The sequence below is a fragment of the Microcaecilia unicolor genome, chromosome 6 (assembly GCF_901765095.1).
Source record: "Microcaecilia unicolor chromosome 6, aMicUni1.1, whole genome shotgun sequence".
NCBI classification, from domain to species: Eukaryota; Metazoa; Chordata; class Amphibia; order Gymnophiona; family Siphonopidae; genus Microcaecilia; species Microcaecilia unicolor.
Window position 1 is genome coordinate 215,065,365 of NC_044036.1, and position 15,990 is coordinate 215,081,354.

General features: G+C 43.3%; 1 protein-coding gene across 4 annotated transcripts in view; it reads left to right on the forward strand.

Annotated features, from left to right (window-relative positions):
• GRIN1 (glutamate ionotropic receptor NMDA type subunit 1) overlaps positions 1-15,990 on the forward strand; it is a 703,940-nt gene that overhangs the window by 355,167 nt on the left and 332,783 nt on the right. For all 4 annotated transcript variants that reach the window (XM_030206505.1, XM_030206506.1, XM_030206507.1 and 1 more), the window contains one exon: positions 12,912-13,033. In XM_030206505.1, the coding sequence (XP_030062365.1) occupies positions 12,912-13,033 (122 nt within the window). The remainder of the gene's footprint in view (positions 1-12,911; positions 13,034-15,990) is intronic.

A 15,990-nucleotide genomic window follows, 5' to 3' on the forward strand; every position in this document is an offset into this window, starting at 1 on the left:
GAGCCGCTAGAGCATCTCCAAGTTCCTTGCGTACACTTGTATCCCATCAGGCCCCATCACTTTGTCTACTTTTAGTTTAACTAGATCCTCACAAATACAGTCTTCTGAGAATCGGTCCCAATCTATCAAACATCCAACCCCATTAGCATTTGCTTTCTGCAGTTCTACCCCTGGCTTTTCAACCGTGAACACAGAACAGAAATAATTATTAAGCAGTTCACCTCTATCCCTATCTGTTTCTACATATTCCATCCCCTCAGCTTTGAGCCTCACAATGCTATTATGGCACTTCCTCCTGCCACCTATATACAGTGGTGGAAATAAGTATTTGATCCCTTGCTGATTTTGTAAGTTTGCCCACTGACAAAGACATGAGCAGCCCATAATTGAAAGGTAGGTTATTGGTAACAGTGAGAGATAGCACATCACAAATTAAATCCGGAAAATCACATTGTGGAAAGTATATGAATTTATTTGCATTCTGCAGAGGGAAATAAGTATTTAATCCCTCTGGCAAACAAGACCTAATACTTGGTGGCAAAACCCTTGTTGGCAAGCACAGCGGTCAGACGTCTTCTGTAGTTGATGATGAGGTTTGCACACATGTCAGGAGGAATTTTGGTCCACTCCTCTTTGCAGATCATCTCTAAATCATTAAGAGTTCTGGGCTGTCGCTTGGCAACTCGCAGCTTCAGCTCCCTCCATAAGTTTTCAATGGGATTAAGGTCTGGTGACTGGCTAGGCCACTCCATGACCCTAATGTGCTTCTTCCTGAGCCACTCCTTTGTTGCCTTGGCTGTATGTTTGGGTCATTGTCGTGCTGGAAGACCCAGCCACGACCCATTTTTAAGGCCCTGGCGGAGGGAAGGAGGTTGTCACTCAGAATTGTACGGTACATGGCCCCATCCATTCTCCCATTGATGCGGTGAAGTAGTCCTGTGCCCTTAGCAGAGAAACACCCCCAAAACATAACATTTCCACCTCCATGCTTGACAGTGGGGACGGTGTTCTTTGGGTCATAGGCAGCATTTCTCTTCCTCCAAACACGGCGAGTTGAGTTCATGCCAAAGAGCTCAATTTTTGTCTCATCTGACCACAGCACCTTCTCCCAATCACTCTCGGCATCATCCAGGTGTTCACTGGCAAACTTCAGACGGGCCGTCACATGTGCCTTCCGGAGCAGGGGGACCTTGCGGGCACTGCAGGATTGCAATCCGTTATGTCGTAATGTGTTACCAATGGTTTTCGTGGTGACAGTGGTCCCAGCTGCCTTGAGATCATTGACAAGTTCCCCCCTTGTAGTTGTAGGCTGATTTCTAACCTTCCTCATGATCAAGGATACCCCACGAGGTGAGATTTTGCGTGGAGCCCCAGATCTTTGTCGATTGACAGTCATTTTGTACTTCTTCCATTTTCTTACTATGGCACCAACAGTTGTCTCCTTCTCGCCCAGCATCTTACTGATGGTTTTGTAGCCCATTCCAGCCTTGTGCAGGTGTATGATCTTGTCCCTGACATCCTTAGACAGCTCCTTGCTCTTGGCCATTTTGTAGAGGTTAGAGTCTGACTGATTCACTGAGTCTGTGGACAGGTGTCTTTCATACAGGTGACCATTGCCGACAGCTGTCTGTCATGCAGGTAACGAGTTGATTTGGAGCATCTACCTGGTCTGTAGGGGCCAGATCTCTTACTGGTTGGTGGGGGATCAAATACTTATTTCCCTCTGCAGAATGCAAATAAATTCATATACTTTCCACAATGTGATTTTCCGGATTTAATTTGTGATGTGCTATCTCTCACTGTTACCAATAACCTACCCTTCAATTATGGGCTGCTCATGTCTTTGTCAGTGGGCAAACTTACAAAATCAGCAAGGGATCAAATACTTATTTCCACCACTGTAACTGAAAATTGTCTTGTCCCCCAATTTTACCATACCAACTATTTTTTCTTCCAATTGCCTCTTTGCTTTCCTAATAACTTTTCCAGCTTCTCTTAGCTTTTCCAAGTATTTTTGCCTGTCTTCCTCTTTTTAAGTCATCTTGTAACGTAAGAAGGCTAATGTTCTTTCTCTTACCTTTTCAGGTATTACGTTCAAGAACCAGAGCAGCCTTCATTTCCTCTTTCTTTTATGTAATTTTCTAACATAAAGGTTTGTCGCCTTTAAAATAGCTCCTTTTAGTTTTGTCCACTGCTGTTCTACTTCCTTCAGCTGCACCCATCCAGCTAACTCTTCCTTGAGAAATTCCCACATCTTGGCAAAGTTAGCATTTAAAAAAAATATCTAGGACCTTCAAACTTGAGTAAGCCCTCTCCTCCTTTGTTTTAATATTGAACCACACCATTTGGTGATCACTAGATGCCAAATGTTCTCCCACCGTAACATCAGAAATATTCTTCCCATTTGTAAGCACCAAGTCTAGAATAGCTCTGTCCTGCATCGGCTCCATTACCCACTGCTGAAACAATTCTTCCTGTAGAGAATCCAAGATCCCTTTGCTTCTAGACAACCCCACAGCAGGGATGCCCCAGTCAATATCTGGCATATTAAAATCACCTATCAGTAGTACTTCACCTTTCCTAGCTATCTTGTGGATGTTCTCTGTGAACCATGTCTCCATGACCGCCACTAAATCCAATTCAGGTTCTATCATTGCAGCTTCTAGATCTAGAAATCTGTTTCCCATATTACAGACATTGGTATATAAAGCTCTCCAGGTGTTACTCTTTTTTCCACTTTCTAACAGGGTATTTGATGTCTTTCCTTTCTGAGGGTTATAAATGACTTTGGGTTATTTATCTCCCATCCCCAGCAAATTTAGTTTAAAGCCCTCTTTAGTACTTTAGCCAGTCTGTTACTGAAGACACTATATCCCTTTCATGAAAGGTGGACACCATCACCGCTCAGTAGCTCTTGGAAAATCATCCCATGGTCTAGGAAACTGAAGCGCTGGTGTTGGGTGATTGGATAAAGGGGATGGAACTCCTCTTATATGAGGAAAGGCTAAAGAGGTTAGTTCTCTTCAGGTTGGAAAAGAGACGGATGAGGGGAGATATGACTGAAGTCTATAAAATCCTGAGTGGTGTAGATCGAGTAGAAGCAAATCGTTTTTCTACTTGTTCCAAAAGTACAACGACTAGGGGGACACTCAGTGAAGTTACATGGAAATACGTTTAAAACAAATAGGAGGATATATTTTGTCACTCAACAAATAGTTAAGCTCTGGGACTCTTTGTATAGTAACAGTGGTTAGCATATCTGGGTTTAAAAAAGGGTTGGACAAGTTCCTGGAGCAAAAGTCTATAGACTGCTATTGAGACATGCATTGGGAAGCAATTGCTTACCCTGGGATTGGTAGCATGGAATCTTGCTACTATTTGGGTTTCTGCCAGGTACTTGTGATCTGGCTTGGCCACTGTTGGAATCAGGATACTGGGCTAGATGGCCCATTATAGCTACTCTTATGTTCTTATTTTAAAAAGAACTGGCCCAAGAACTGAACTTTGCGGCACACTACTGGTAACATCCTTTTCCTTAGAATGAGTTCCACTTACAACTACCTTCTGTTACCTTTTATTCAACCAGTCCCTTACCCAGTCAATCTCTTTAAGGCCCATACTGAAGGCACCCAGCTTATTTATTATCTTTAAGGCCCATACTGAAGGCACTCAGCTTATTTATTATTTGTCTATGTGGAACCGTGTCAAAGGCTTTGCTAAAACCTAAATACACCACATCTAGCACTCACCCTCAATCTAACTCTCTGGGCACCCAGTCAAAGAAATCAATCAGATTTGTCTGACAAGATCTGCATCTAGTGAAACCATGTTGCCTTGGGTCCTATAATCCACTGGATTTCAAAATCTTTACTAGTCTCTATTTTAAAAGTGTTTCCATTCATTTGCTTACCACAGAAGTCAGACTTAGCAGCCTGTAGTTCCCAACCTTTTCCTTACTTCCGCGTTTGTGGAGAGTGACCACATCTGCTCTTCTCCAGTCCTCTGGGACCACTCCTGACTCCAGAGAAGCTTTGAAAAGGTTAGCCAGCAGAGCCGTTAGAACTTCTTTAAGTTCCTTCAGAATCCTTGAATGTATGACATCTGACCCCATCACTCTGTCCACCTTTCATTTTGCCAGCTCCTCATGAACACAGTGCTCTGAAAGTAATTCTGGAACTATCATCCCTCTGTTCCTATTTGTGTTTGTCTTCTGCAGTTCTGCTCCCAGTGCTTCAATTTGTTAAGCAATTCTGCCTTATCTTTATCAGCTTCTACATATTCCTCCCCTTCACCTTTGAGTCTCACAATGCCACTTTTGGACTTCCTCCTGTCACTAACATATCTAAAAAATGTCTTGACCCCCCATTTTACTGTATTGGCAATTTTTTTCTTCCATTTGCATGTTTGCATTCCTGACTACCAGCTTCTCTTAGCTTTTCCAGATATAGCCACCTGTTTTCCTCTTTCTGTTATCACTTGTAGTTTATAAAGGCTAACCTCTTTTTCCTTACCTTTTCAGCTACTACCTTTGAGAACCAAAGCAGCCACCTTTTCCTCTTAATTTTATTTACTTTCCTTACAAAAAGGTTTGTTACCATTACAATAGCTCCTTTCAGTTTTGCCTACTGATTTCCAACTTCTTCCAGATGTTCCCATCCAGACAGCAGTTCCTTGAGGCAATCCCCCATCTAAATAAAGTTAGTTTTTTTTTTTAAGTCTAGAACCTTCATTTTTGAATACACCCTCTCCACACCTAACTTAATATTAAACCACACCATCTGGTGATCACTGGATGCTAGATGATCACCTATTTTAACATGACAAATACTCTCACCATTATTTAAGCACTAAGTCCAGTATGGTCCCATCCCACATGGGTTCCATTACCAACTGCTGGAATAGTTCCCTCTGTAAAGAATCCAGGATCTCCCTGCTTCTAAGAGACCCAATAATGGGGATACCCCACTCAGCATCTGGTATATTAAAATCACCTATAAGTAGTACTTCCCCCTTCATAGCTATATTTTGATTGTCTTCAATTTTATCTCTATCCACTTCTTCTGCCTGTGAAAAAGACCTGTATATCACACCAATGTAAATACATTTGACAGTTCCTCTTTCCAGATTGTCCCATAGTGCCTCTTCTTCCTTACCCTGTAGGTCCCTGTAATTGTGTGGTTATAATGCCACTCCCCCTCCCTTTCTTCCTACCCTGTCTTCCCTGAACACATTATAGCTTCATATACTATATCCCTTGCTTTTCCAAACAGTGCGCTAAAATTAGCGCCAGAACAGCGCAGGGCATTAATGCCACTATGATAATAGCATGCAAATTTAAGCACGCTATTAGTTTTGATCATAGGGGTACTGTGCAAGAGGATTGCTCAGGCACAATCCTCCCATATTCGTTTGACAGGTCTTGGCTGTCAAAAGCCACACAGGGGCTGGAGGTCCATGGGACCCCCGGACCCCCCTCCAAAAGCAAAGCAGTGTCCCCCAATCCCCCACACCCCCCAAGACAGAGACAGATAGGGCTGGAGGTCCGGTGGACCTCCAGCCCTCCAACCACCCCCTCCACCCGCCCTGGTGGTCTAGCAGCCAAGCCACCCCCACCCTTACCTCTGCGTTGGAGGAGGGAGTAGTAGTGCCTCCTTTTCCAGTGCTGCCTTCAAAATGGCAGTGCCCTGCCCTGCCACCCAATCTCCGCTAAGCTTCTGAGGATCCATTCCTTCTGAACAGGATTCCTTTATGTTTATCCCACGCATTTTTGAATTCTGTTACCGTTTTTATCTCCACCACCTCCCGCGGGAGGGCATTCCAAGTATCCACTACTCTCTCTGTGAAAAAATACTTCCTGACATTTTTCTTGAGTCTGCCCCCTTTCAATCTCATTTCACGTCCTCTAGTTCTACCGCCTTCCCATCTCCGGAAAAGGTTCGTTTGCGGATTAATCCTTTCAAATATTTGAACGTCTGTATCATATCACCCCTGTTTCTCCTTTCCTTCAGGGTATACATGTTCAGGTCAGCAAGTCTCTCCTCATACGTCTTGTATCACAAATCCCATACCATTTTTGTAGCTTTTCTTTGCACCGCTTCAATTCTTTTTACATCCTTCGCAAGATACGGCCTCCAAAACTGAACACAATACTCCAGGTGGGGCCTCACCAACGATTTATACAGGGGCATCAACACCTCCTTTCTTCTGCTGGTCACACTTCTCTCTAAACAGCCTAGCAACCTTTTAGCTACTGCCACCATCTTGTCACACTGTTTCGTCGCCTTCATATCCTCTGATACTGTCACCCCAAGATCCTTCTCTCTGTCTGTACATATCAGACTCTCACCGCCTAACACATATGTCTCCCGTGGATTTCTACTCCCTAAGTGCATCACTTTGCATTACTTCGCATTGAATTTTAATTGCCAAACCTCAGACCATTCTTCTAGCTTCTGCAGATCCTTTTTCATGTTTTCCACTCCCTCCTGGGTGTCCACTCTGTTACAAATCTTAGTATCATCCACAAAAAGGCAAACTTTACCTTCTAACCCTTTGGCAATGTCACTTAATTTTAGGCTATGAATGACTATGACCTGTACAAAGTTGTAGGTGTGGCTCTGGCTGACTTGGGCAGGGTGGATGGACTGTGCAGGTCTTTGTCTGCCAACATTTACAGTGTAGTAACAGTGTTTGGCACCCCCAGTCATTTGGAAATGTTGATACCTACGCAATTAAGCCATTTTCTTAAATAAGACTGTATAATAGCAGTCCTAAGGCACTCAAAGAAGGCTAAACTCTTTTTAAATCTTCACTGATTGCATAATTATATAATATTCCCGTTAGGAATGAATTGGCTGTTGCCAATCAAGGATAAGATATCCCTAGTGGGCCAGCCAGCTGTAAGTGCCAAACAGAATACAAGCTGTAGCTCTCCCTAGACAGAATGAAGGAGCTTGATCAATATTGGAGATGGTCAGTACCCACTGGCACCCATAGAGCTGGTTTCTGTTTAGAGTGACTGGATTTGTTGGGCAATTAGGAGATGTGGTTTGGACCAATATTTTGCTATAGGGTGCATGAAAGATATTTCAGGTGTCTTAAGTCTGTGTTTTTATGATTTGTATTATGTTTGTTAGTTTGCAAGTTGATGTTTTTGCCATAGGTTTTAAAAATATGTTTTCAGTGTTTTGATTTTACAATGCATTTATGGGTCTCTTTTAGTAAAGTGTGGCAAAGGTTTGCACTTACCTAGCATTAGTTGCAAAAATTAGTAAGTGCAAACTCTGTGCAGTAAATGCAGAAAGCATGTCAAGCATCTGCCCTGCACTTACCACACAAGGCAGACACATACTGCATTGCACCATGGTGTGGATCCACTCATAAATATGTAAAGACACCTCAGCACTGCTAACCCCTCCAACATATCTCCTCCAATATTCATTCTCCCCCTACATCTCCTTATCTGAAGGTTCAAATTCCCACTCTCTGATCCCCCTGATTGGTACAAACCCCACCCCCTGAGCCTAAAGACCTCCCCTATAGAGTTGCACCTTTCCTTTGCCCCCAACACTCTCAGTACCTACCTGAGGGTCTTCTTCAATAGCTCAGAGGTCCTGGGATGCTCTTAGCAGTATTACTATAGGACTACTGCTTGGAATCATGACAACCATTTTGGATTGCAGTGCAGTCCCAGGAGGGAGCAGAGGGGTGGTGGTCCTGCCTGGGCACACTGACCTATCGAACATCCCCAGTTAGGTCTCAAGAAGGTCAGAGGGTGTGGGAGAATGAGTGACTCTCTGCAGGAGGTTTTTATGCCTGCGGGATGGGGTTTACACCTTTAGGGGGGCAGGGTTTGTACCTTAAGGAGGGCAGTGCACCATTGGGAGAATTGGAGATGGGAGGTTTGCATCTTTGGGGGAATCAGATATTGGAGCTTTTGGGAGGGGGAACCGGATATCAGGAGGGACCGCATCCACACTTTCACCTAGAGCAGGCACTCTACAAGACTGCTGATACCATGGATACACACTAGTTGTCACAGCCACTTTACCAACTCACTTAAGTCAGGCCCGGTTCCCACCCTTAGCTTCATTAAGTAGCTAGCATGGGCTTTTGTACCACACTGCTGGTTTTAATGCACTGGTCCATGCTATTGTCCAACACATGGTAAAACCAATGAGCCCCTATTTTTTTATTTTTATATTTGTGTTTGTCTAGGGGTATTCATTGCTTGTTTTATGTTCTTGCTTGTGGAATTTCTCTTTTTATTTCAATGTTTTATGACTTTGATATTTCAATGTTTTATGACTTTGATTTATATGACTTTGGACAAAGATACATTGATGTGAGCAAAAAACAGATGTAAATATATATATAAATAATTGGGCAGGGACTGGAATCAGGAAATCAAGGTTCATACCAGCATGGTGCACTAGCTTTGGAGTCTAAGTATGGTGTGCTAATGATTCTAAGTAAGGGAGATAGCCAGTGTTCTTGTTCAGGACTCAAAGTGTGCTAGACAATGAGAGAGAGGAAGACTGAGAAGAGCATGTTCCAGTCAGCTTTAGGACTGACTTGAATGGGTGGAAGGTCAAGAGAGGGTAATGGAGGAAAATATGCAACAGGGTAGGGAACGAAGAAAAGGTATCTTTAGAAGGGGAAAGAAAAATAAAACAGGTTGTTTGGGGGAAGGGAGAGATACAACATCGGTCCTAGTTTGGTTTTGTAATAGGATCTTTTTGTTTGTTTTATTGCAAATTTGTATTTTCTATGTATGTGTTTCCATGCGTTAAGTGTCTGTTCATCTTTTATTTTTCTCCATGCTCGTTCAAGTTTCCTGGATTGTGTTTTGAGTTTTTTTAGTTCGTCATTGAACCATGGTATTGTGTTCTGCCTTTTTGATGTTCTTGTTTTTAAGAGTGCTATTTCATTAAGTACGCTACTACATCTGTCCTCCCAGCATTTAAGATAGAGTTTGGAGTCAGTTGTTGTTGTCCATTCGTTGTCGTAGATTTGTTGCCAGAATACTTGTGGATCTATTTGCCCTCTTGTAATATAGGTTGTGAGTTCTGGTTTGCGAATTGAGCCCTTCTTCCGCCAGTTTAAAATTAGGTTTAATTTATAATGGTTGGTCCAAGGTGTTGCTGTCCATTTGATGTCTGATATTAATAGGTTGTGGTCTGTGGACAGTTTGTGTGATAGGAGGTCCAATGTGTGACCCTTGATATGGGTCGGTTGCATGTGAGGCCAGTTGAGATCCCAAGATTTTAGGAATTCTTTACATTCCCGTACATTGGTGGAGTTAGGGTCCTCTAAGTGAAGGTTGATGTCACCTAGTATTAGTATGTTGGAGTTGTGTACACAATTGTTTGATATGAAGTCTGTGAAAGTGGGCTGGGTTTCGTTCCAGTTGCCGGGTGGTCTATAGAACAGGACACAGTTCAACTGATTGGTTAGGAATTTGTTATGGATTCTATATGAGGCAATTTCTAGATGGGGTGTAATGGAGTCACTGATGGTTTTGATGGTGAATTGGTCTTGGTGGATTAGTGCTATGCCTCCGCCTCTCTTTTGCAGTCTGGTCCGATGAGTGATTTTGTAGCCCGGAGGACAGAGTTCAAGAATTGTGGGATCATTTTGGTTGAGAATCCATGTTTCTGTGATAAAGATAAGATCGAGGTTTTCTGAGGTAATCCCACCTGGATATTTTGGTATGGGGTTAATTGGTTTGAATTTAGGTTGATTTTTGTTAATTGTCTTTCCCTAGGTGATGTTTGTTTGTTATGGTCATTTCTTCCATTTTGTTGCCGTTTTCTGTGTGTGGATGAACTTCCTTTGTTGTGGTGAGTGTCAGCTTGGTGGAGAGTGGAGTGGGTGATCAGCTTTTGGTGATTTTGTAGTGTGGGTATAAGGAAATAATCTGTGAGTGGGGTGGATAGCGTTAGGTGGATCAGTGAGAGGGAATAGATTGCCAGTAGTATGTTGATTGTGTTCACACCTTACGGTATTATGTAAGCCACATTGAGCCTGCAAATAGGTGGGAAAATGTGGGGTACAAATGTAACAAATAAATAAAATATTAATACGATTAGCACCTTACTACAAATCACCTTTGAAGACAGCTCCAGTCCTGTTTTTGCCCTGTTGCATTCAGCTGTTAGGACTTGTTGGATTCCTAACCAAACAATATTTTTCTAATAGAAAGGTATATAGATGGTGATCATTCATTAGGTAATTTGTCTCAACTATTATCCAAAGTACCTCTGTAGAAATGAATCAATTCCATTAAATATTTTAATGAGCTCTAGAGTGTTCCACAATCAGTTGTGTGGAGAGTGAGTTAGGATTTAGACACTGAAGAGTGATTGGTATTTCGTTTTGTCCCTCACATAAACATGTAGGAAAAGCAGCAGCAGATTTTGATTTGTGATGTTTCTTTGAGAAACGTTTCTGGCTCAGGGGTTAGGAAGCTGTTCTACTTTCATTTTTCTGACTGCCACTCTTGGAAGGAAGATAAAAATATCTTCTTTTCCCTGTTTTAGTTACTTGGCAAGGGTTAAAGGTTTCCTGTTTATTTAGATAATAGCCTTTACTCATTCAGTTGTGGGTCTCTTGGTGGAAGACTGTCCAGATCTGGAATGTAGAGGAGAATTTTTTGAAGACTAGAAGATTGTTTTGTGTGGCTAAAGATTTGCATGGCCTGGTATTATTCCAGCATTTTTGGAGAGGTAGGTGTACCCATTTGTGCAGCAAGGAATCATGAGGAGGCCAGAAAGATTCAGAGCATTGGATAACAGGCATAGGGGTTCCCCAGTGAGTACTGAGACCCTTAGAACCATCCATAAAGAGATCCAAGATTCAGAGAATAAACCCAGGGGTTCCTATGAGAGAATGTTTGTAAAGTTATATGTTGACAACATGGATTGATGTCCTAAGAGCAGTATTGGTGATTTACTTAAAATATTATATTGGTTTATTTATTGGTATATTTTAATATTTTATGAATTGAATATGAGTGTTTATTGTGCTCTGTTCACAATGGTGGATTGTGATGGTACAGGTAATAAATATTTCAAATGAATAAGATAAGAAGTTAAACTTAAGTAAAGATTTACATTATTGAAACACTACCTCCCGATTGAAAAATGATTTGTCCTAATCCTAATGTTTCCCCCCCCCCCCCCCCCACCACCACCACACACATAATCAGGGGCTGTAGTGAGTTCTTTTAAGTCTCAGCAATCCTCAGTGTGACGCCTTTTGCTGGTGAAGACATGGGGGGAGGGGGCGCTACACATGGATTTGCAGTTCTGATTTTTACTTTGATTTCCATAAGAAAATCTGAACTACAACTCTGCCCAGAACAATTTATCCCACTGGCTGAAGAATGATACCGATAGGTGGGAATCCAAAGGAATCAAGCTCCTTTCCAGTGGTCTTAGCACCTGTGCAGGTACCAGGAGGAGCTGCAGTTGAAGAAAAGTCAGGAAAGGGAGTGGAAGAAAAGTCAGGAAACAAGGGATGTGCATTCGTTAGCATGCACTCAGTTCATTAGCGCACCTTACAATATGCAGTGGTTGCAGCATTGATTTAATACACATTATCCTATGCATAATGTGTACAGTTGATCTGCACACATTAAAATTTCTAACACATGTTAAGCAGAAATAAAGGTCATCAATCAAATTGTAGGTGATACCTTTTTATTGGACTAACTTAAGGTATCACCTACAGCTTGTTGACACTTACTTCCACATAGCCAAGTGGACTAACTCTTAACACATGTTCAAAATCTTTTATTAAAACTGATGTCTGGAACAAACAAAACAAAAAGCCAAAACACCTGGAAAATGGGTTAAAATTAAAAGCTGGAAAAATCCAAATGTGAACTAAAAAGGCAATGATAAACTAAATAATAATTGCATTCCAGAAAATGTGAAAAAGTAAATCACAGTAAAACCTAAAAGCTGTGCAGTCTAGTATCTACCTAGGGGCTTCACTGTGTTGCTATTTTGACACTGCTGCAACTATTCATCTGCCAATCAGTTATGTTGCCCTCCATCTTTGATTTCTCCTTCCATAAGCAGCATGCTTTTACAGCTCTGTGAATCTTTGCCAGTCTCAGGGCTTGAGGGTTGTGTCTTCTGTGCTCTTTGGCAGGCAGGAGCAACCAGAGTCTGTGGTAAAGTTGCCACCTGACTCCATATCGTAAGGAACAGGCTAATCTAGGCTGTTCCTTATGATATGGGGCCAGGTAGAATCATTAGTCTGAGCACACTATGTTTACAGTATGCTCAGGTCCAACCAGTGTTGCCAGGTGGGCGGTTTTACCGCCCAATTGGGCGGTTTTCCGCGACCCGCCGCGGGAAATTTTTGCCCGCGGCGGGTTGCGGTTTTTTGGGCTTCTTTTTTTTATTTTGGGCGGTTTTCAGGCAATTTTTTCGGCCGCGGGGGCGGGGTTAGTGGCGTTTTGGGCGGGGTTAGTGACGTTCTGGGCGGGGCCGATGATGGGGAGGCGGGGCCGGTGATGAGGGAGGCGGGGCCGGTGACGGGGGAGGCGGGGGCCGATGATGGCGGGGGTGGGGTTGATGACGGCGGGGGCGGGGTTGATGACGCGGGGGTGTCAGGGGCAGGGTTTGAGTTTGGGCGGGTTTGGGGCTGGATTTAGGCTGGTTTGGGTGGGAAAAAAATTTTCCACCTGGCAACCTTGGGTCCAACTAACCTTGCAGGTTAAGGGTTCCAAACATCGATGCTGTAGCACAAAACATTGTATTTTGTGCTTCCAGAACAGCCACAGATTGTTTGACTTTAATTTCCATTCTAAGGTATTCTGAAGCAGAAGAACGAGAGAAAGTAATTGTAGAGATTGGGGAAAAGCAGCTCTAAATACCACTTTTGTTCTGCTTTTTCAGCGAGGATGATGCAGCCACAGTTTACAAATCAGCAGCACTCCTGAACATGACAGGACCAGGATATGTCTGGCTGGTGGGAGAGAGAGAGATCTCTGGAAATGCTTTACGCTATGCACCTGATGGTATTGTATGAACTATTCAAGGAACCACCTCTGCTCCACAACATAAAAAATAGAATGAAAATACTGCTGTCAAGAATGCTTCAGCCTCTAAAAAGAAAAAAAAATGTGGGTCAATACTGAGCCAGTGGTAGTTTTTATAAAAGTGGACTGCCTCTGACTAATTTAGACCTGGATATTCTGTGCCAGGCCATATACGGGTACCAGCACTGAATATCTGAGACAGCAGCAGATCCCGGAAATTATGCGGGTACTATACCTACATAGCAAACTGGGCAAAGATAGGACTGCTATTTAAGCGGTTTTACTTGTCCAGTTAGTTAGGCAGGTACCAGCAGTGAATATCGCGGGTGATTGAATAAACCCTGGTTCCGCCAAGACAATGTTCCTGTGGTTGGAGGGGATATTCAATGAACCTGCCTGGTAAAGAGCTGCTGAATATCCCCTCTGACTCACTTAGCATGATTTAATGAGGCTGAAGCCTCTCCTGCCCATTTTGAATATCAGGCCCTTGGTTTTCAATCTGCAATTAACTGACGTAGAAATGTTGGAAACTGAATCAGTGCATGCGCATGCAAAAATATTTCACCTGATGTGTATTTGAAACCAAGCACCTATCTGCATCAAGGCAAATCCATTAAAAGAGTCAGCAGAGTGACAAATAATTTCAGCTGACTATAGACGTTTCAGGTAAAGAGCCTGTTTTATTCTTCTGAATCACAGTACTGCATCTGCTCATGCAAGGCTCTGTACTGTCAGGGCCGGTGCAAGGGTGTTAGACCTGTGCTTATCAAACTCTCTGTGACTGCTCTCCCATTATCATGATCACAGAAAGCACACAACCCCTGGAAATGTGAACTGATGATATTTGGAGTCGCAACCCACAGTTTAGATTAACGTTCACCCTTGTGCCATCTACCCACATTTACCTACTGGTAGCAGCTCCAGCACAGTGCTGTTTCCTACTGGTGGCAGTGTCTGTAGCACAGCACTCTTTTTGACATCAGTAGTTCTAACATAGCATCCCTCCCTCTCTCTTCCCACACCTTCTGATTAGAATCCTTCTCCCCTTGCCCTCTGCCAGTAATGTCCTTAAACCTCTCTCTCTCCTTCACTTGGCATCTTTTCTGTCTACTGCTTTTTGAGGCATCCTCTTCTCTGTCTTCCACTTCCTGCCCGGCATACTGGCATCACCCAGATCTTTGCCTCTTTCTACAAGCTTTCTGTAAGCCCCTCTCTTTCCCTCTGTCCACCTACTCAGCAATTTCTTTCTCTCTCTGTCCCACTCTACTCAGCACACTCTCTCTCCATCCCATCACTCATTAAACTCTTTCTTCATCCCACCTAGTTAGCTTCTTCACTATCTTCACCCTCACAGTTCTTGAGCTGTGTTTCATTTTCTGTTTTTGTGCACATTTTGCAAATAATGCATGCTGAAATGGAAAATGAAAAAAGAAAACAAACATTTCATTAGCATATTTTTTAAAATGTTGTTTTGAAACAAAATGCAATGAAACAAGCCTGTTTGTTGTATTTTTCATTTAGTTTCAAAATGAATGTACACTGCAGTTACATGACTGTATTATTATGCCATTATCAGCTTCAGGAAATAGCAGTCAGGTTCTGGCTTTCTAACTCACTGATGCCAGGACAGTGCAGTAGGCCACAAGAAAGGGTGTAGAAAGCGGAGTTTATTGATGACTGGACACCGGCTATGTTTCAGCTTTATGCATGTGTCAGGGGTCTATTCAGAAAAAGAGAGGTGAAGGAAGCTATTAGAGCTAAATGAAAATCCTTCAGAAAATGGAAGAAGGAATCGACTGAAAATAATAAGAAACAGCATAAAGAATGTCAAGTCAAATGCAAAGTGCTGATAAGGAAGGCTACGAGGGACTTCGAAAAAAGATTGTGTTGGAGGCAAAAACACGTGGAGGGGCATAATTGAAAGGGGCCACCAATCTCTAAGGGCGGCCATCTCCATGGACGGATCCGAGAAGGGGCGGTCCTGACCGTATTATCGAAAAAGATGGGCGGCCATCTTTTGTTTCGATAATACGGTTGGGCCTGGCCAAATGTCAGAGATGGGCGGGTTTGAGATGGTCGGCATCGGTTTTCAGCGATAATGGAAACCAAAGGCGGCCATCTAAAAAACGAACAACTCTAAGGCATTTGGTCGTGGGAGGGGCCAGGATTCGTAGTGCACTGGTCCCCCTCACATGCCAGGACACCAACAGGGCACCCTAGGGGGCACTTTTAAAAATTAAAAAAAAAACATTAAAATACCTCCCAGGTGCATAGCTCCCTTACCTTGGGTGCTGAGCCCCCAAATCCGCCCCCCCCCCAAATCCCACTCCCCACAACTCTACACCATTACCATAGCCCTTATGGGTGAAGGGGGCACCTACATATGGGTACAGTGGGTTTTGGGGGGTTTGGAGGGCTCACATTTACCACCACAAGTGTAACAGGTAGGGGGGGATGGGTCTGGGTCTGCCTGCCTGAAGTGCCCTGCACCCACTAAAAACTGCTCCAGGGACCTGCATTCTGCTGTCATGGAGCTGAGTATGACATTTGAGGCTGGCTTAAAGGCTGGAAAAAAAGTTTTTAAAGTACTTTTTTTTGGTGGGAGGGGGTTAGTGACCACTGGGGGAGTCAGGGGAGGTCATCCCTGATTCCCTCCGGTGGTCATCTGGGCAGTTCGGGCACCTTTTTGGGACTTGGACCTAAAAAAAAGGGTCAAAAAAAAGCGACGTAAATTCTCGCTATGGCCACCCTTCTTTTTTCCATTATGGCCTGAAGCTGGCCATCTGTTAACCACTCCCATGCCCGCCCCTGTCCCTCCTTCACTACTGTGCCGACACGCCCCCGTGAACTTTGTTCGTCTCCGCGACGGAGTGCAGTTGAAAGCACAAGATCACACTTTTTGCAGACTATATTCTATTCTACATCTCATCCCCAAT